Source organism: Emydura macquarii, unplaced genomic scaffold, assembly GCF_026122565.2.
Source record: "Emydura macquarii macquarii isolate MOO-44397 ecotype Brisbane River unplaced genomic scaffold, CSIRO-AGI_Emac_v2 contig_1348, whole genome shotgun sequence".
NCBI classification, from domain to species: domain Eukaryota; kingdom Metazoa; phylum Chordata; order Testudines; family Chelidae; genus Emydura; species Emydura macquarii.
Window position 1 is genome coordinate 21,697,262 of NW_027131485.1, and position 20,458 is coordinate 21,717,719.

General features: G+C 38.9%; 1 protein-coding gene across 4 annotated transcripts in view; it reads right to left on the bottom strand.

Annotated features, from left to right (window-relative positions):
* Window positions 1–414: 414 nt before the first annotated feature.
* Window positions 415–20,458, bottom strand: part of SNX29 (sorting nexin 29) — a 446,224-nt gene continuing 426,180 nt past the window's right edge. For 3 of the 4 annotated variants that reach the window (XM_067551359.1, XM_067551357.1, XM_067551362.1), the window contains 2 exons: window positions 4,785–6,262; window positions 415–1,099 (listed from right to left, as the gene is read on the bottom strand). In XM_067551359.1, coding sequence (XP_067407460.1) covers window positions 6,133–6,262 — 130 coding nt within the window. In that variant the 3' untranslated portion in view covers window positions 415–1,099; window positions 4,785–6,132. Of the gene's footprint in view, window positions 1,100–4,617; window positions 6,263–20,458 lie in introns of those variants that run through there. The other variant, XM_067551358.1, reaches the window with a different exon arrangement.

Here is a 20,458-nt window from a genome sequence, read left to right on the forward strand (position 1 = left end):
TTGAGGATCCCCCTATGTTAGGGGATACCACCTGATCTGAGAGCAGAATTTTGGCCATGATCTCCCCTTCTTCCAAAATAGCTGTTCCACAGGTTTCCCACGGAATTTGGATAACTCTAAGAACATCCACAGATAGTATTTGGAGTTATGGGATGTAGGACAAAAAAGTGTTTGTTTCAGAGACCTTTGAAATAACACTAAAAGACACACACACAAAATCAGTGAGATCCCAGTTGTGTTTTGAAGCAACATAAAGAGTTCCCACAGTGCAAACAGAAATGAAATCTTTGATTAGAGTAATCTGGTTGGCTAACAGATGCATTTATAAAGGAAACAGAATTTATTTTCCTTGCTTATATGCTCTACTATTAGGGAAGGTTTAAAAACTTCAAATCTGTTTTGTGGCCATAGTTTGCAAATATCTAATTTTTTAAGATCTCCCCATATGTAATGTAATATAATATATTTTAGGGTTTTCATTTATTTATTTATAAGAACACTTGACCGATAAATATTAATTGGTCTAGAAACTCTGTCCTACAGGATCATTCACAAAGCGGATGTATATCCCACTTTCCCACAGTATTAGCAGTCCTATGTACAATAACTAAGGCCTGGTTTACACTACACTGTAAGGCAACTTACGTCAACATAATTATTTCAGTGCCTACATTACAGCCTTGCTCCTACCAATGTAAGTGTCCTACTACACCAACATAATAACTTCACCTCAACAAGAGGTGGTTTTCCCCCCAGTGCAACCTCCAGTGCAACCCAATTCCCCCTGTTGGCTCCCAACCTAAGCAGGAGTCACAATGGGAAAGTGAGCCAGAAGAGGAGAGGCAATTTGGATTAACTGTGAACCTCTTAAACTCGAAGCCTCTATTATACAGTGTGCCCTTGACAGGAACAGAGGAACCTTTCAAATCATGTGTTATAAACCTGGGAATTAGTCAGTTTCCCAAGTATTTAGAATTTAATATTTTCCCTATTGAAGCAGATTTATTAAGTTGCTACCTTTGGGCAGGAGAGATTTATACATCAACTAGAGTCTGGACCAACCTGCAAAGTTCTGGGTTTTCTGGATTGAGGCCGATTTCTAAAAACAACAAAACACAGCTCTTCAATTCTGAGGTACTGTTAAGAAAATATAACCTTGTTAGATCATTAATATGAACTGACAGACAGCATCACTAGTTCACTCAATACTCATTCCAAGTTCCATTTATTACTAGCTAGCTGCCCTGAGCCAGTCAGCCCTATTTATTAGTAGGTGCCTAGTAGGTTCAGTGATTCAGCTAGAAACCACACATTGTTCTATACAATAAAACATTAATTTCACAACAACAAAATACACCTTAATATATGGGTCTTATTTGTGAACCGAAGTCAAATTTACTGCCATTATGCCTTATCTTCAAATATTTACCATATTAATCCCATCAGCATGGTTTACAACTTGCAGTGCCTTTGGTAAAATGATACAATTTGTTTACAACTAACCCCCTGACAATATGTTTTTTTAAACAAGACTGTTTTAGAAAATATTAATCCTTCCACCAATGTGTGTGATTTAATAGACATGTCAAGTTAAGCCTTTGCTTCTGTGTCATTATCTTGCCTCTGATTAATTTTGGGATTTTATTGTTTGTTTGTTTTATTTTAAATGGGAAACTTGATTTAAGCCAGGATTTAAGTCAGTGCATTTTATTCTGTGTATAGAATGCCAGAATCTCTAAATAGATGAGATTCTGAATGACTATAGTCAATATTTAACAAATTAATACCAACAGACAATCTCATCTACAAAAAAAACTGGAACTGTCCACTGTTTACTTTATGTTTCTTAGGAAGTTATTTATTTTGAATATATTAGAAAAACAGCATTACAAATCTTTTTTACAATTTCTTTTAAGCATTCACAAAAATTTCCAGATTAAGACCCCTGGAGATTTAAACTGTCTATATACAGAACAGGTATTGATTGGGAGTTGGCATTGCATGTTTCTCTATACTGTCCTGACACTGTGCCACAATCCTAAACTTGAAAGAACAACTCTAGAAAAGACAGGACAATTTGGTTGTTAACCTTGTTGCTCAGAGCGCCACAAATGACTGGTTTGTTAGTGATGTCAATAACTGGACTGAGCCCACCAACTCATTTTGCATAAGCCACTGACCAACTATCTGAAAGTCACAGCTTTCTGTAACTACAAATCTGGGTTAGATTTGCGAAAGCAGTGTTAAAAATCAGAACTGCATGCATTTAATTAAATGAAAAATGGGAGAAATTGTAAGTATTCCTATACACTTAATAGAACCATTGTTACAATATTTTATATGTATACATAATATAACACTACTAGATTTTTTACACTAGATGGTCAAGATTTTCAGTGCCCAAACACTTTACAGGGCCTGATCATCAAAAGATGGATACTTAGCACTAACTGAAAATTAGGCCCCTCTTGTCTCAGGTGCCAAAATTTAAGACATCCAAAATCAGTAGGCACTTCTGAAAATCTTGACCAGAATCCTTAGAAGACCAAATTCTATTCACCTTACTCATGTGAGTAGTGTGAGCAGGGTCTGGCTCATATTGTATAATTTATAATTGAATGTTTCTATTGAGATTGCAGGCTCAGCTACTGTATAACCTTTTATACTGTGTTAATTCTGAAGAGGAGATTCTACTGTACTATTTTCTTAAATGTTAAAGAGACGACAGATGAGTATTTAAGTGGATTAATAACTGAGGCACATAACACTAGTTCATATCACAAAGTGAAGGTTCTCTGCAGTCCCTAATCTTAATATTATATATACATTTTATGTTAAAGCTAGCAGAGAACAACTTGTACACTGTAAATGAGCCCAGTATTTTTGCATATTTATTCATGTACTAAAAATTAGGCAAAGCAAATTAATCAGGAAAGAGAGAGAATTTTAAGAGCCAAACACAGAGAGCAAATTCCTTTTAAATAACTCAAAAGAACAGTTTTAAAAATATGGATAGTGCACGTCATTCTATGTTCAGCATGTGTATGTCTGCTAAATTAGTTTCCTTAACATTTGCATCTTTTCAAAGAAGGAAGGAAAAGCTGTACATTGTGAGCTATTTTTTGAAGATGAAAACAAATGCATGTGATAAACACATCTAAATCCAATTCTCCACAAAGGAATTTATGCAACGTAGGCTTTCAGATCAATCTATAATTCAACATTAGTAGGCAAAATTTGGCACATGAATTACAGATTACACTCCTGTCAATCTTGTACAGCCTTTAGACCTTTAAAGATATGAATTCTTAGTCTTTCAAAGTGGAACTCACATTCGATCTATGAATTTTTCAACAAAGACAAACTTCAAAATAAGTTATGCATCAAATTAATTGGTTCAGACAGGCTTCAGCTTGCATTCTGCTCACAGATTTTATTATTTTATTTTTAAACAAACACCCCACCATACTTGATTCAGACATCAATATTAACTAATTTTCTAATGCAACAAAGACACCTAGCTCTTCTGATAAGATGCCCTTTGGGATTCGTTTGTAAAGGAGCTCTCTTATTGATGTGCAGAAGATACTGCAGTAGCAGTAAGACTGTAAGTAACTGAGAAGTAATATTTCATTTCTGGACAAGAGTTTTCTTCTGGGCTCTCACATGTTAATACCTGCTTGCTGCTGTTTGCCTTTTTTCCATCACTCAGTGCAATCTATACACAGTGTATGTCAACGTTAGGATTAACAGGACTCAGTCTTCACACTCAGGAGCCAGTTCTGCTATCATTATTCACTTATTCACTTTGAGCAATCCTTGTTCATGTGAGTAGTCCAACTGAAGTCAATAGGGCTACTTGTGTCGTGTATAAGTGGCACAAAATGGGACAAAGGCTTGCAGAATATGGGTTTCAGTTTGTCAGACTTTTAAAAATACCTCTACATTCAAAAAGTGCATTAATAATAAGTTTCTGAAAAAAAACCTTGGGTTTCTGTAACTACTAATGTGAGGTTTTAACATAATAAATTGATAGTGCAATAACAAAAATGACCGCACTGCATCTTTAAGCAGGGGGAGGAGCATTGTCCGGGGTGGAAAGGAAAGGGAACATTGCTTTACAGGGGATGGGGGGAAGAGAAAAGATTAGAAGATGCTGCAAAAGGGGGTGTGGGTCAGCATGGTAATGCCGGCACATACCCTGGGACCAGAAGGGCAAAGGAGTTGAAAAGGGACAAGTCAGGATGTGAGAAGCCCTTTTTCCATGGAGCAGGTGAGGCAGCACCTACCCTCCCTCCCCTTGAGGTGGCAAACTACCAGGTCAGGACCTGCTGTGGGCATCATGCTAGCCACTCCTTTTAGAGGGGCTGGGAAGGAATTTTCCCTAATCACCAGATTGGCCTATGTGGAGTGTTTTGTTTTGGTTTTTTGCCCTCCCCACAGTAGGTTCAGGGAGGTAGTGTTATGGTGAGTAGGAAAGGGGGTTAAGGCTATTATGTCTCAACTCATTATGTATGTCTGGGGTGGATGTCCAGTACTCCACAGTACTCCAGTATACACTGACTGGATAAATGGCTTGGTGAAAGACTTAAAAAGGAAATGTTGATTAAAGGAACGGAACAGCGTGGAAGTTTAGGGCTCCTATGAATGGTAAGGCAGGGAGCCAACCCCCCTTTCTTATAGCCCACCTTAAACCTCCTAGAAGGGGAGGTGGATCGTAAGATCCCAGCAGTGGATGGCTGGGGGAAACCCTCCAAAAAGTTACTGAATGAACATGAAGTTACCTGCACTGTACACTTTTATCTGCCAGGTAGTCCCAGACATCTAATAATAAAGTTGCGGCCTGATTAAAACCATGTCAAGTGTTTCCTGTCCTTCTTTCAGTGTAGCCGGACAACATGCCAACCTATGAGAAGCACAGATTATCCAAACAATTTGTGAGAAGAGACTTGTTCTGGTGCACAGGTAAACAACAATACATTCTTTAGAAAACTTGAATGAATATTGGTTGACTCAGTAAGGGGGGAAAAAGATGGCTACAGCATAGTTTACTGCCTTTGGCAGTGTAGCTAACAGATGTTGTGAACTGGACTCCAGTTGATCCATTTCAGGATTTCCAGCACTTGTAACAATTATTCTCCCAGTTCTCTTTAGTTGCTCTCACAACATCATTACAAATCACTTTCCAATAAAAAGGTGTTGGTTGACAGGCACTTTCAACTTAGGCAATTATTTAGAAACAGCATTTCATGTTTCTTACAAAGTAATCATAAGAATGCCCAAACACCCTCTTATTTTAATGCTGAGAGACTGTTTTTATAATAACATCAGCAACAAATCAATAACAGAGCAAAGCCAAATGCTGGAATATTCTATTCTGTTAACTTTGTGTTTTCTTTTTTGCTAAACTCTGTGAGCTGACTTGTGGAAATAAGTTGTTTAGTACTGCACCTTGCCTTGCAGCGAAAACAGAAATTTCAATAGAAAATTACTAGAATCTTCATTTGGTAGAATTGGGAATATTTGACTAGAAACATACAAAAGTTATTTTGCCCTCTATACTGCTTTTTCTCCCATTATTTACTTTGTAATGTTTTTAAAAGACCATTGAACGCATCAGAGTATTATAATGAAAAAGCAACAGTCATTCCATTTCCAAAAGGCAATGGGTTAGGAAAGTTTTTTAAGTACAACTTTCTGACAAATATTGATTAATGATAATTACAGTTGCACTTAACCAAAAAAAAATAACATCCTCCTTACATGCTGCACACAGATCTCAGGAACAGAAGTAGACTGTATGAGTGTAAGAGACACTACAGCAAAAACAAGGGACTCATAGCAGTAGAGTAAGTTTAGAAGAAAAGAGAATGCCTTCCAAACAAAGGAATTGTGTACAATTTGCGGAATTCCCTGTGAAGAGCCTTCATATTCCCTTGGGAAAAAGTTTGCTTTCAAAAGTGACCTGTTAAATCAGAATGATGAACCTTAGTATTGAGAGTCTCCTTTCAGCAATTAACTCAGTGCAGCCGTATTCTCCAAGGAGGCTTACATAATCAACAGTATAGGATAGGTCAGAACCACAGGGCAGTTTAAAGTACATGGTGCTGGTGTTCACAATTATACAAAGGGTCAGAGATCACCACTTTGAGGCTCCAGGTTCCGTGGCTCCCTTTGATGGCTCCGAGATAGCTTTGGAAAGCGGGTAGTCACTCTCGAGCGATTGCTTTTGCTTACTGGTTCTCCAACAGGTTGAATATCACTAGGAAAAAAGAAAAAGAAAAACACCAGAACAAGTCCATGTTATGTGTAAATTCTTCTGTAGTTATTCTAAATGTGGAAAAAGTAGATGTTATGAGATTCCAGCACATGATGGCAAAGCACAGTGCATATTTTTAACTTCATGGACCTGCATTATTTATACTGCTAACTGGAGTGTGAATTACAATTGTGCACTTGCAAAAATGAGAACAAGTAGTACTTTATGGAAGATTGTAATTTCTAAGATAAAAACAACTCAATGGGCTGAAGTTCAGAGTTGGCATTATCAGCATTTTGAAGTGATGTATGTACAGACAAAAGCTTGGATGATGCTCTAGTTAACATTCTTCTGATTATGGATGAATGCATCCTTACATGATAAAGTACATTAGTAATTCTGGCCCACAATAGACTGTAATCTTACAATGAACGAGTCTTCTGAAAGCAACTTACTTGGAAAGCAAATACTCTAAGTTCAACAACCAGTATTGGAAAACTCTGCTGACATAGATGTCATTCAAAGGCTACTCCTCAAAAAACTGCAGTACAAAGGAATAATGTTGCACTTTTGCCACACTTTTAAAGGACTCTTCAGGGCTTAAAATTATACAGTTTACTCATGTCTCAATCAACATCACTGATTAGCATTTCACAAATCAGCCAAATGACAACAAGGTTATGCAGCATGCAAAGTCAAAGTTATTTTCACATGTAAAAATCAGCTATTTATACCAATATTCAATCTGAGTTGATGAATTAAGAAGAGAGATGCTCTTCTGCAGTCCTTACTATTTTGGGTGAAAGCTGATATATTTTTGAAGCAAACAATGAATTAACCCCATGTAGTTCTCTTCTCCCTGCAGGATGACATTTACCACTGTGCAGAGAGCCCTGCATAAGGCTTACCTCCTTTGTAAAAGCACTTTGAGAGCTACTGATGAAAAGCACTTTACAAGAGGTAGGTATTATTATTATATGCACATGTAGGTTCAATTTAAGCTGTATTATGAGGGCTTAACTGGGGACATAGGCTTTGAATAGGTCCTGTTCATGGGTGTATAATTCACCCTCAGGGAGCATAGTACTTTAATAAGGTAAGTCAGTCAACAGTATTTCATTTTGTCAGTGGTAACCATTAGTTTCATAAGGCTAATAAACAGTTATTAATATTCCCCAATATAATGGACAGTGGTTTCAGAAAATACCCTGCCAAAGTCAGTTGCTAAATTGAAAATGTTAGCAGAAAATAAAAATGCTTTTGAAATAGCAGTGTGAAGTTTCATTGTTGTGCATTTCCCGAGCAGAATAGTTTGAAGCGGCCTCAGTTTTGAGACAGCCTTAAGTATATTGATTTTAACTAAGATTCACTAGAGCTCCTAATACAGTACTTATTCTTCCTCTGTGACCAGAAAGTCTGCTACCTAAAATAAATGCATAAAATTCTCATTAATCTCAGAACTTGTTAGCAACACACTTGTTCTTCTTGCGTAATAGCCAGGATTATGAATTAAAACTTTATTATTTTGCTATCTTGTCAATAAAATCAAAACACTAAAATTTAGCTGGGTACATTAATCTTACTTTGTGGTAGCCTTAGATAATTATATTTCCATTCCTACATTTCCAGGTTTATGATTTTTCATTTTGTAACGCCACAGCCCTGGAGAATCCAAATTAACAAAAGTTATATGCAGTACCCAGAAGATCCTGCTTTCTGTATCAATTTCAGATGTGCATATTAATGTTACCTCCATTCTATTTTTATTAACATAGATGCTGTGGGAGAGAATTTATTATTGCTTATTATACTATTATTACCATGTTAATACACCAATTATCAAAGGTAGCAAAGAGCCTCATCATTAACTCAAATGTGTCTGCCAGTTGTATGATGTCACGTCTGCATAAATTAAGGAGCTTAACTCTAGATCATCCAATGTCACATCCTCCAAATTCTCTAACATTCTTAATGTTTAAGAACATGAAGAAAAGTGACAGCGATTCCATGTCCCCTTGTCTTACACCAAACGGACTTGAACAAGTTGCTTAATTCCCTACTGATTCTTATGGCATTGCACAAATCTTTGTACATATCTTTTATAATTGCTCTCATCTGAAATTCCATATGATTTTGTTGCTTTTCATAATGCTTTCCTCCAAACCAAATCAAATGCCTTTGTGAAGTTGATGAAAACAGCAAACATATTTAATCCCCATTCTCACTTTTGTTCCCTCAACTGTAAGAGTGTGAATAACTATTAAATGCAACTTGGGCCTGGTCTGAATTTGCACTGTTTCTCGCCTACTAATTTCTCTAAAACTGGCCTTAATCTGTTGACAATTACTTTCATCATGATTTTTCCCAGTACTGACGATAAACTAATTCCTCTATAATAATTCAGATTGTCAGGATCTCCTTTCTTCAAGATTGGTCCAACTATTGCCTTCAGCCAGTCATCTGGTGCCTTCTCTTGTTCCCATATCCTTTTTGTATATTTTTTCTAACGCTTCAGTGGCACTTGTCCCATCAGCTTTTAAGCAGGTCAGGTGTTTGTCTATTCCTGCACCTTTCCAATTTTTTAACTGCTTCACTGCTCTTTCTATTTCTTCTTCTGATAGTAGTTCAGATATCCATTCTCCTTGCAAGCTGCCCTATCCACCTAGCATGTCTAGAATGCATGCATCTGGATGAACTGCATCGTTCAGACTTTGTCAAAATGCTCCATCCATACTTCCAGCACATCTTTGGTATTTGCTGCCAGTTCACTGGTAGCCTTTTTTACAACTTGCATTGTTGCCTGGTTGTGTTTCCATACAACTTAACCTTTTTCTATATTGTTTTCATATCTTGTTTTCTAGATGCCTCCTCTAGTTGTTGAGCCTCTTCTTTCCAAAACTATTGTTTGTCCAATCTTTGTAATTTCTTCACCACTTTGTGTAATACTTTTACTCCTTTCACTTTCCCAGAAGTCTTGGCTTGTTTACACTTTTACTGTGATATTCTTGTTTTGTTGCTTGTCCAGTTTTTCCTTATTTGCTTATGCCTTCCAATGACTTCCTCTGCTACGTTTGTATTGTTTCCTTGAATATTTCCCATCCAGTCTATAGTGGATTTCTTCATCATCACAAATTAATGTCTTGAAAGGTCCTCCAAGCGTCACCTTTTATGCCTCCAGCTCCAGCTACGCCCATCTTTATTCTTGGATTTTATCTTAATTTTTCCCATTCATGATCACTGCCTCACTCAGCATTTCTGTAGACTAAGAGCCAACAGTGACTGTCTATGCTTTTTACTGATAATAACATGGCCAGTCTGGTTTCTGGTTTGACCATCTGGATAGTTCTATGTAACCTTGCACACGTCTTTGTGCATGACTTTGAAGAAACCAAGTATCACCAACAATCAAATCATGCATCTCACAGCAAGTTATTAAATTTTTCCCATTATTGTTTGCTATCATGATGCTGTGTAGCCCCACACTATTCATTTGCTTAGCATGTCCACTACCAATTTTTGCATTCATATATCCCATTATCAGGACCATATCATAATCAGGAATCTCATCAACAGTACTATCCAGCTGCTGATAAAATACATCCCTCTCTTCCTCTTCTGCTGGCATGTAACAGCAGAACACTGCTATGCATAGTTTATTGAAGGCAGTAGTAAACCCTACTATGACAATACGCTCAGACACTACCTTCCAGCTGTTCACTGAAGTAACTGTTTTCTTGTCCACTGGTATTGCAACCGTCTCTAAGCTTTGCTTGTCCACTTGAATCACCAGAGTAAAAGAAAGTGTAATTTCCAAATGTCAATTCTCCTGTAGTCAACTAACGTGTCTCTTGTATGGTGATAAAGGAAACTTGTAACTTCCCTAACTCCTCTGCTACTAACTCAGTCTGGCCTGGAGCAAACAGAACTCTAACATTCTGGCTTGTCATATGTATATGTTCAGCTATTTTCTGAAATCCATGACGATTTCATTTGTTAGGCCTGATACGCCTGGGTCATAATCTGTATAAATCCATTTGGTTTGCTGTACTGTTTCTGTAACAAGTGAGTTTTGGATATAATGCCTTTTCAGGCCAATCCACCTTACCCAGCTCATGGGAATGCTATGTTATAGCCTGCTGACCTCCTGGAACATGTATCAGCAGTTCCATCCTAGTCCACTTGTCTTCCCAGACTTATGAGTTTGGACTGCTAGGATTTGAAATCAAGAGTTTTCCTTCTCCTATACAGACTTGCCTGAAGAGACTAAGAAAGCTCTGACTGCCCTGGTGTGAAACCAGAGTTTTCCTTTTCCTAGGTACCTCTGTGTCACATCACCTTATTCCATAATATTTGGTGCAACTCTTCTGGGTTTCCCCAAGACGGGCTACCCCCATCCACCTCTCATGGGACGCCCTTCTACACCATTGTATTTCAGTGCAAGATTTGTTGTCTTGGACTTATATTATAGTAAATGCCAAGGATACAAAGTGGTTGCATGTTGGAAAAGGAACAATTGATAAAGAGTCAAAATGAAGCAGCAGAGAAGTTGTAGAACAAGTAGCATCTTAGGTGTAGCTAATGTAGGAAGCTTGATCCAGTGCTGACAGTTGCATCAAGTATGAGTTTAAAAGGAGATGTGCCTTAGCCATAAGGGCTGCACTGAAAGTGACAAAATTATGGACTGATAATTTGATAAATATTACATTTGTTTATCAAACCCTGTACTAACAGTATTACTGTATGGTCTGGAAACAGCAGCATTAAATGAAACAGACATCAGAAGGCTGAAGGCAGTAGAGATGAGAGTTCTTTGAAAGAGAGCAGATGTGAAATAGAATGATTTTAAGATAAATGAAGAAGTTAGAAGGGAAGTAGGATGCAAAATCAGCATTCAGGATTGGCCCTGATCAAAAAGATTACAATAGTGAGGACATTGTAGAAGATGGAATGCCAAAGAAAATAATGCTAACACAATCAAGGTCAGTCCGACCTAGAGGCCAACCACTGACTAACTGACTAGATGGTGGGACATCGTATGGAGGGACATGATGCTGGGCTTAACAGCGGAACAAGCCAGGAAGAGGAATGAATGGCAGTGCTGTACTGCTCACCATGTGTGCAAAGATGGTCCAGGATGAAAAGACAACTATACTACTACTTAATATTTTGATAGTCTTATTAAAACATGAGTAATTTTTGATCTTATATAATTTATATTATGTAAAAACAGAGCATGGAATGGGAGCTTCTGAAGTTTTATAAATTGGAAGAAATAAAAATAAATACATATGATTTTCAGTATACGTAACAAATTTTGCCTTGACTGGCATTTCTCATAATAAACAATATTACCTTTAATGCTAGGATTCAGTTTGCTAGAATGATAGATGTTGCTGACAACTGGTAGGATCATGCAGCTAAACAGACAGTTATTGGCTATGCAGTAGTTTATGCTATATGTGAAAACAGTGTTATATACAGCTACTGTAACTCAGTGCTTGTTTTACTGGAAATATCTTTTAATACACAAGCTCCTCCTGCAGGCATGTTCATGAATTATCAGTGTTAGCCCAATGGGAAGCCACTTGCCCTTGATTTTGACTGAAAGAAGAGAGTCAGTCAAAAGAAAGGAGAAAGAGTTCAAAGGGTACAAAATGGATTTTCCCCAAATGAAGAGTTATGGATCAATAGGATTCCATCTTGATTAAGAAGGGTGGAGCACTTGGAGTATATCTGATTGGATGGAAAACACCAAAATAGCGTGAATTAAGGATAAAAAGACTAAATTCTGTTCTCAGTTCCATTGGTGTAAATCCAGAGTAACTCCATTTACTTAAACGGAGCTACTCCAGATCTACAGCAGTGTGACTGAAAACAGACTCTTAGAGCATTTGGTTTAATGATGAATTTTTTAACCTATTTTTAACAATACAATCTACATTTTATTTAAATATAGAATTCTGGATTTATTTTGCTTAGTTTCTTTAAAAAAATTGTATGTAGGTTTTAAAAATGCAGTATTATAATACAGAAATTGGATTTCTACCCATATAGTACTCTTTTCTATGGAAACAGCCATCAGCAGCTGAAATTCAATTTCAGCTGCTAATGGCCAGATCTGCTTCCATGGAAACAGATGTCGCATGGGCAAAAATAAGTTATGAGCTTTCAAGACATATTTTTAAAAAATAAAATCTTCCTTATCTTAAGTCTACCCAACTTTCATTTCTGTAGAAACTGGATGGAAACGGCTGCCAGTATCTGAGAGAGTCTCTCACTTGTCAGTTTCAGCTGCAGGCTGCCTGCTGTGCACTGAAAGTGCTGGCTTACAAAACACAGTCACAACATTTAGGAACTGCTAAATTTTTGAGATGGGGTGGGGGAAGGAGATTAAAAAGTGGTGAGAAAAAGGTTATTATTCTCCTGCCTTGTTTCCCTTTGATGAATGCAACACTTCTAATCCTGACATACAGCCTGGCCACAGACCTGCACAGCTAGAACATTTTCCATTCAACCAGATGCCTTATTAACTAATCAACAGTTGATCATAAAAGTCAAGTGCAGTAGTACAAGGCATTCTATGCACATTTCAGTAGTCCTGCCAGCATCTCTGGCAAATGCATATAAAGACAACAATTTAGTGCAACGTATTCTATCTCAAATTATTTTTGCCAACAGCTTTCTTGGCACATATATGTCCAGTGCTCTTGTCACTCTCCTTTCTAATTTGTCCTTTTCTATAACAGATTTACCAGCATTTGTATTTAAGGATAAGCCTTTTGGCTAACATTAGTCTCCGAGCTTAGAGCTGCCTGTATTAGGCTAGCTTATTTGAATATCCAGTTCTTTTATTTTTGGTTGTTTCATCACCTTATAAACATCACAGTCTCTGCAGGGTATACTTTGTAGGCTAACTATGGTGGGAATTAGGATACCTCCCAGGTACTGGCCTATTTAGCAGAAGAATGGTCAAATGCTACAGTTTCCAGTTCTTTTTTACACTCTTCACTTGTTTGAACCAGAAGATGAATGCATCCTGCTGGGACAATCGATTCCTTTTCCCCATTAGGTCATTTTTAGCTTGTACGCATTCCTGATTACTCTGCTCAGCATTTGTTTTGGATACCAATTCAGTTTAATTGATTTTGTCATGGTGTCAAGTTGTGCCTGAGGTGCATCTGTATAAAACAGCTTAGAATAACTACTTTTTTTAATGACCTTCTGGTTCTTTGTTACTTTCCCAACAAATGAGGTGTCTGTTGGTGGAGACTGCCTGGCAGCAAGTGAGAGCTGTAGGAGAAGGTGGCTCATCTGCCTAGCATCTGGGAGCATGAGGATTTCATCAAAAAGCATGTGGAAACATCCAGGAGGAGGATGCTAGCTGACTACAGGTGACTACAGTGGCACTAGAGGAGGAAGAAGAACTGGCTGCTCTCTGGGGAGATGACTGGTTGCTGGCCACCTAGGACAGTAGATAGTGTGCCACTGACACTCCCCCCCCGACCCCCAGTACCCAGTCCATTGTTGTCAAGAACCAATACGTGGTACTGGCAACGGGAGGTGAGGAGCAGATACCAATAGCTGAGGAGGAGCCACTGTCTGTCCCCAAGGCTCAGAGGCTCACACCTACTACACCCGAAAGGTGATGGCATTAGGGTTCTGAGGAGGACGGAGCCTCCATCTGCCAATCTGACACATGTCCCAGGAGGTGTGCTGCTTGCCTAAAGCTTGCATCTGAGATGTTACAGAAATGTCAAGGCTCATCCATCCCTCTGACCACTACTCCATGTTGCTCATCCACATGGGCACTAATGACACTGCCAGGTACATCCCTGAGCAGATCAGCAGTGACTACAGGGCTTTGGGAATGAAGATGAAAGAGTTGAAGGCACAGGTTGTGTTCTCATCCATCCCACCCAGTTGAACTTCATGGCAGAGGCAGGAACACGCACATCCTGAAGATGAATGCATGGCTATGCAGTTGGTGTTGACAGACAGGCTTCAGCTTTCTCAAAAATGAGAGGTGTTCCAGGAGGGAGGACTGCTGGGAAGAGATGTGGTCCATCTGACCAAGAAGGGGAAGAGCATCTTTGCATGCTAACTCATTAACTAGTAAAGAGGGCTTTAAACAAGGTTCAGAGGGGGCAATTGACAAAAGTCCACAGGTAAGCATAAAAAAGGTGACCTTCTCAGGGAACTAGATGTGGGGGGGACACAGAAAATTACACTAGAAGCAACAAGAGGGAACTCAGTGGGGGAATTTGCTCAACATTTTAGATGTCTGTACACAAATGCAAGGAGTGTGGGGAACAAACATGAAGGACTGGAAGTATTATTACATAAGCTAAATTATTACTTAATTGGTGTCAGAGATTTGGTGGGATAAGTGTCATAAGTGGAATATTGGTACAGAGCGGTATAGCTTGTTCAGAAAGAACAAGCAAAGGAAAAAGAGAGGAGATATTGCATTACACATCAAAAATATATACACTTATTCTGAGGTCTAGAAGGAGGTGAGAGGCAAACCAGTTTAAGATCTCTAGGGCAGTGGTTCTCAACCTATTTATCACTGTGGGCTGCATATGCAGCTCTCTATGTGTTATGTGAGCTGAATCCACAAAATATATATATTATCTGAATGGCCCTACAGATGTCACATGGGCTGCGGCTGTGTGCTGACTGGGCCACAAGCAGTTCACAGGCCACGGGTTGAAAACCACTGCGCTAGGTAAACATAAAAGGGGTAAAAAAACCAGGAGTAATGTCATGGAAGGAGGTGTACAATAGACCACCAAATCTGGTAGAGGAGATGGATGAGGCATTTCTAAAATAAATAGCAGAAATATCCAAAACACAAAATCTGCTAATAATGGGGGACTTGAACTACCTAGATATCTGTTGGAAAAGTAATATGGCAAAACACAATTTCTGATAAGTTCTTGGAATATGTTAGAGGAAACTTTTTGTTTGAAAATGTAGTGTAAGTAATCAGAAGAGAAACATTTTAGACTTAATTCTGATCTTGAAGGAGGAATTGGTAGTGAATGTAAAGGTGGAAAGCACTTTGGGTGAAAGTGATCATGAAATGATAGATTTAATTAGTCTAAAGAAAGAAAGGAGTGAGAGCAGCACAATAAGATAATGAACTTAAACAAAGCAGTCTTTAACAAACTCAGAGAACTGGTGCATAAGGCCCCATGGAACAAAAAACTGAAAATCTAAGAGAAAAAGGAATTCAGGAGAGCTTGCAGTTTCTTAAGACAACAGTATTAAAGGCACAACTGCAAACTATTCTGATGTGAAGGAAATGCAGAAAGAGTAATAAGAGGCCAATATGGCTCCTTCAGAAACTCTTTAATGACCTGAAAATCAAAAAGGAGTCCTACGAAAAGTGAAAAACAATGGACACATTGCTACGGAAGAAAACAAAAGAAAAGCACAAGCATGCAGGGATAAAATGAGAAAGACTAAAGTACAAAAGGAGTTACACCTAGCAAGGGGCGTAATAGGCAATAAGTAGAGGTTCTTTAAATATACCAAGAACAAGAGAAAGATGAAAGTAAGTATAGGTCCTCTACTTAGTGGGGAAGGAGAGCTAATAACTGACAACATCAAGAAGGCTGAGGTGCTTAATACCTATTTTGCCTCAATCCTCACTAATAAGGTTAATGGTGATTAGATACTCAACTCAATTAATATTAACAACAGGAAAGAAATGAAGACAAAATTGGGAAAGAACAGGTTAAAGAAATATTTAGATAAATTAGATGTATTCAAGTCAACAGGGCCTGATAAAATTCATCTGAGGGTACTTAAGGAATTAGCTGAAGCAATCTCGAAACCATTAAGAATTATCTTTAAGGACTCAAGGATGACAGGTGAGGTTTCAAACATACCTATCTTCAGAAACGGGAACCAAGAGAAACCAGGAACTTATAGACCAGTCAGTCTAACTTCAATATTGGAAAAGATACTTGAACAAATTATCAAACAATCAATTTGTAAGCACCTAGAAGATAATAGGGTTAAAATGAATAGCCAGCATGGATATGTTAAGAACAAATCATGCCAGATCTTTGTCAGGGTTACTGAATGGGGGGGGGGGGGGGGAGGGCGGGGAAGTAGCAGATATGATATATCTTGATTTCTGTAAGGCTTTTGACACAGTCTCACATGACATTCTCATAAGCAAACTAAGGAAATGTGGTCTGGATGAAATTTCTATAAGGTTGAAAGGTTCAGCTGGTTGAAAGACTAGATAGAGTTGTTACCAATGGTTTATTCTCAGACTGGGAAGGCATCACTAGCGGTGTTCCAACAGGGATCAGTTCCGTGTCTGGTACTAGTCAATATTTTCATTAATAACTTGGATAATGGAGAGGAGAGTATGCTTAGATGACATGCAGATAAATGTAGGAGGGCTTTCAAACACTTTAGGGAGAAGATTAGAATTCAAAACGACTTTGACAAATTGAAGAATGGGTCTGAAATCAATAGGATGAAATTCAATAAAATGCAAAGTACTATATTTAAGAAGGAAAAATCAAATGCACAACTACAAAATGAGGAATACTTGGCTAGGCGGTAGTACTGCTGAAAAGGATCTGTGAGTTATAGTGGAACAAAAACTGAGTATGAGTCAACAATGTGATGCAGTTGCAAAAAAGACTACTAATATTCTGTATTAACAGGAATGTCCTACATAAGACACAGGAGGTAATTGTCCTGTTCTACTTAACATTGATGAGGCCTCTGCTGGAATACTGTGTCCAGTTCTGGGTGCCACACTTTAGGAAATGTGTGGATAAACTGAAGAGAGCTCAGAAAAGAACAACAAAAATAATAAAAGTTTTAGAAAACCTGAACTATGTAGAAAAGTTAAAAAAACTGGCCATGTTTAGTCCTGAGAAAAGACAACTGAGGGGGTGACCTGACGACAGTACTCAAATACATTAAGGGCTGTTATAAAGAGGACTGTGATCAATTTCTTTCCGTGCCCCCTGAAGGACAAGTAGTAATGGGCTTAATGTGCAGCAAGGGAGATTTAAGTTAGAGATTAGGAAAAACATTCTAACTATAAGGTAGGTTAAATTCTGGGGAATAAGCTTCCAAAGAAGGTTGTGGAATTCCCATTAGTGGAGGTTTTTAAAACAGGTTGGATAAACACCTGTCAAGGATGCTGTAGGTTTACTTGGTCCCACCTCAGCACAGGGGGCTGGACTTGATGACCCCTCTAGGTCCCTGCCAGCCCTACATTTCTACGATTCTATATTGGTGCCTGTGCCTATGTGTCCAACTGTAAACTCTGATCTGTGTGCTTGCTTTCTATATAGGACTGTTTGAATTGCATCATTCTGTTGTCTAGTGGTGAATACGTGTTCAGAGATTGTTTATATAATAATGATATTTAGGATATGGTTTTAGAATAAATCAGTGTTTAATGTATACCTGGATCTATTTATTATTTTTGCTACTGTTATAATTATCTTTCTAGTACAGTGGAGAAAATCATTGCATACACACTTAGGATATATTACTATATATTGAAAATATTAAGTAATTAAAAACAGAGATGACTTTTATGCATCAGGATTCATAATACATCTTGCATGAAAAACGAGAGGAGTAACGTTCATTTGTTTGACAAGTAGCAATTTCAACTCATTGATACAACACTGGATTATAGTGACTAGCCAGCAACTTCCTCCTTCATATTCTCAAGTAATTTGCATTCAAAGAATGACAGATTGAATGTAGACAGCCTTAATTACCAAATTAACTTTTAAACAGCTCATAATCAATATGTTTGGCATTAGAAGTAACAACAGACAGAACAGGATGAAACAGTAAGAAATGAAGCATGTAAACTATTTACAGAAAGCCTGTTCTCAGACACTATCATATATACAGCTAATAGAAGACAGACAATCTTGTCATTATAAAAATTGTAAGCCACAAAACTCCAAATTTGTACAAAAGCAAGCAAGCAGAAGCCACATCACTCCCTCAGACTACATGGGTGAGAAATGGAGATATTTGTCACCACCTGTTATTTCCCCTACACTCTTTGCCTCTGTCGTATTATATCAAGAATATTTGGAAAGTTAAAAGTCTCCAATTGCTGAAATCACTAATATACCTCCTGTGCTAGTATGATTAATTAAGTTTGTTAGAGGACATAGTTAGAGTCCTGCATGGATACAAAACTTGTATCTGCACCCGATCTGCGATCCACAAAAATAATCCATGGATATAAAGCAGATATCTGGAGATTTGTAGGGCTTTAGATATAAAATTTCGATCCGCATCCATTCGCAATCTGCAAAAATGGTCTGTGGATATCTGCATCCATGGATGCGGATATCTGCAGATATAAAGTGGATATCTGCAGATTTGCAGGGCTCCAGACATAGTATTTCTCACTAACTGATAGGAAAGCATCGCCATCTGATTGAACTACTTCAATCAGATCTTTTAATCTCATTATTGCTTTAGATTGCCATGTCTTGGTTGAGCCCACTTTGTTCACTACCAAACCCAGCTGCTCACGGGCTGTCTCTGCATCCCCAGAGCTGTGGGGTTGGAAGAGATGTAGGTACAGATGGAGGTGAGATGTAGTAGGGCTGTAAATCCAACAGCTCCATTGGAGCAGGGTCTCAAGCAGCATGAGCCTACTCCTCACTGGGGCTATGTCCACACTGCAGCGCTAATTTGAATGAGCTTAATTCGACTTTCAGCAGCTGATTTAAAGAAATTGCAGCAGACTGTACATACTACGTTGTTTGCGCTGGTCTCTTGCGTTCACACTGGCCAGCCTTAATTCAAATTAGAAAGCAGTGCAATGTGGGTAGCTATCCCACAGTGCAATTAGCCATGGAGGCTGTTGGGATGAGTGTCATCATCCCAGGATGCAGCGCTGCTTCCCCCACCTTCTTCCCCCCAAACAAACAGGAAAAGGATTTTCGCACTGTTTTTTTACTCCCTGCGATCGCCATTGCTTCAGAGACATGGAGCCAGCTATACTCAGCACTATAATTGTGAGCGTGACAAATACATCACGGCTTATCCTGGAGTACTTGAGAAATAGAGCAAGAAAGCGATGTAGATACTACATCTATGCCACCGAGGCTGCCCTGCTAGAAGACATCCAACAGAACAATTATCTATTGCTGCAGGCTGCAACGTGTCACCTGCAATCCGTGGAATGCAGGTTCTGGTGCAGGGAAAAAAGCACAGACTAGTGAGACCGCATCATTATGCAGCTGTGGAATGATGATCAGTAGCTGCAAAACTTTAGGATGCGAAAGGCAACTTTCCTTGAACTGTGCTCGGAGCTGGCCCTGTCCCTGAAGTGCATGAACACTCGCTTGAGACAAGCTATGATGGTGGAGAAGAGAGTGGCCATCGCTTTCTGGAAGCTGGCAACCCCCAACTGTTACCGCTCGGTTGGGAATCAATTTGGAGTCGGTAAATCCACAGTTGGCATAACCATGCACCAAGTGTGCAGTGCCATAAAGAGACTTCTGCTACGAAGGCTAGTGACTCTGGGAAATATGCAGGACATAGTGGATGGGTTTGCCACGATGGGCTTCCCCAACTGTGGGGGGGGGGCATTGATGGGACGCACATCCCCATCTTAGCGCCTGCACACCTGGCGACCAAGTACACAAACCGCAAGGGGTACTTTTCAGTGGTTCTGCAGGGGCTTGTGGATCACAGGGGTCGTTTCACAGACAACAATGTGGGGTGGTCTGGGAAGGTTCATGACGCTCGTGTATTTCGTAACTCAGAGCTGTTCTGTAAGATGCAGGCAGGAACTTTCTTCCCCGATCAAAAAATTCAGATCGGGGGGTGTGGAAATGCCCATAGTGATCCCCCTGGCTAATGAAACCATATGCCGGACACCTTGACAGTGACAAGGATTGTTTTAATAAGAGGTTAAGCAGTTGCAGAATGGTTATAGAATGTGCTTTTGGGCATGTAAAGGGTAGATGGAGGAGTCTCCTCACTAGGCTGGACATGAGTGAGAAGAACCTTCCTTCTGTGATATCTGTTTGCTGTGTTTTTCATAATGTGTGTGAAGCAAAGGGGGAAAGGTTCCCTCAGGGTTGGGCTGTGGAGGCAGAAAGACTGGCCGTCAGTTATGAGCAGCCACCTGCCAGCACTACAGTGAGAGCTAACCGCGGAGCGCTTTGTATT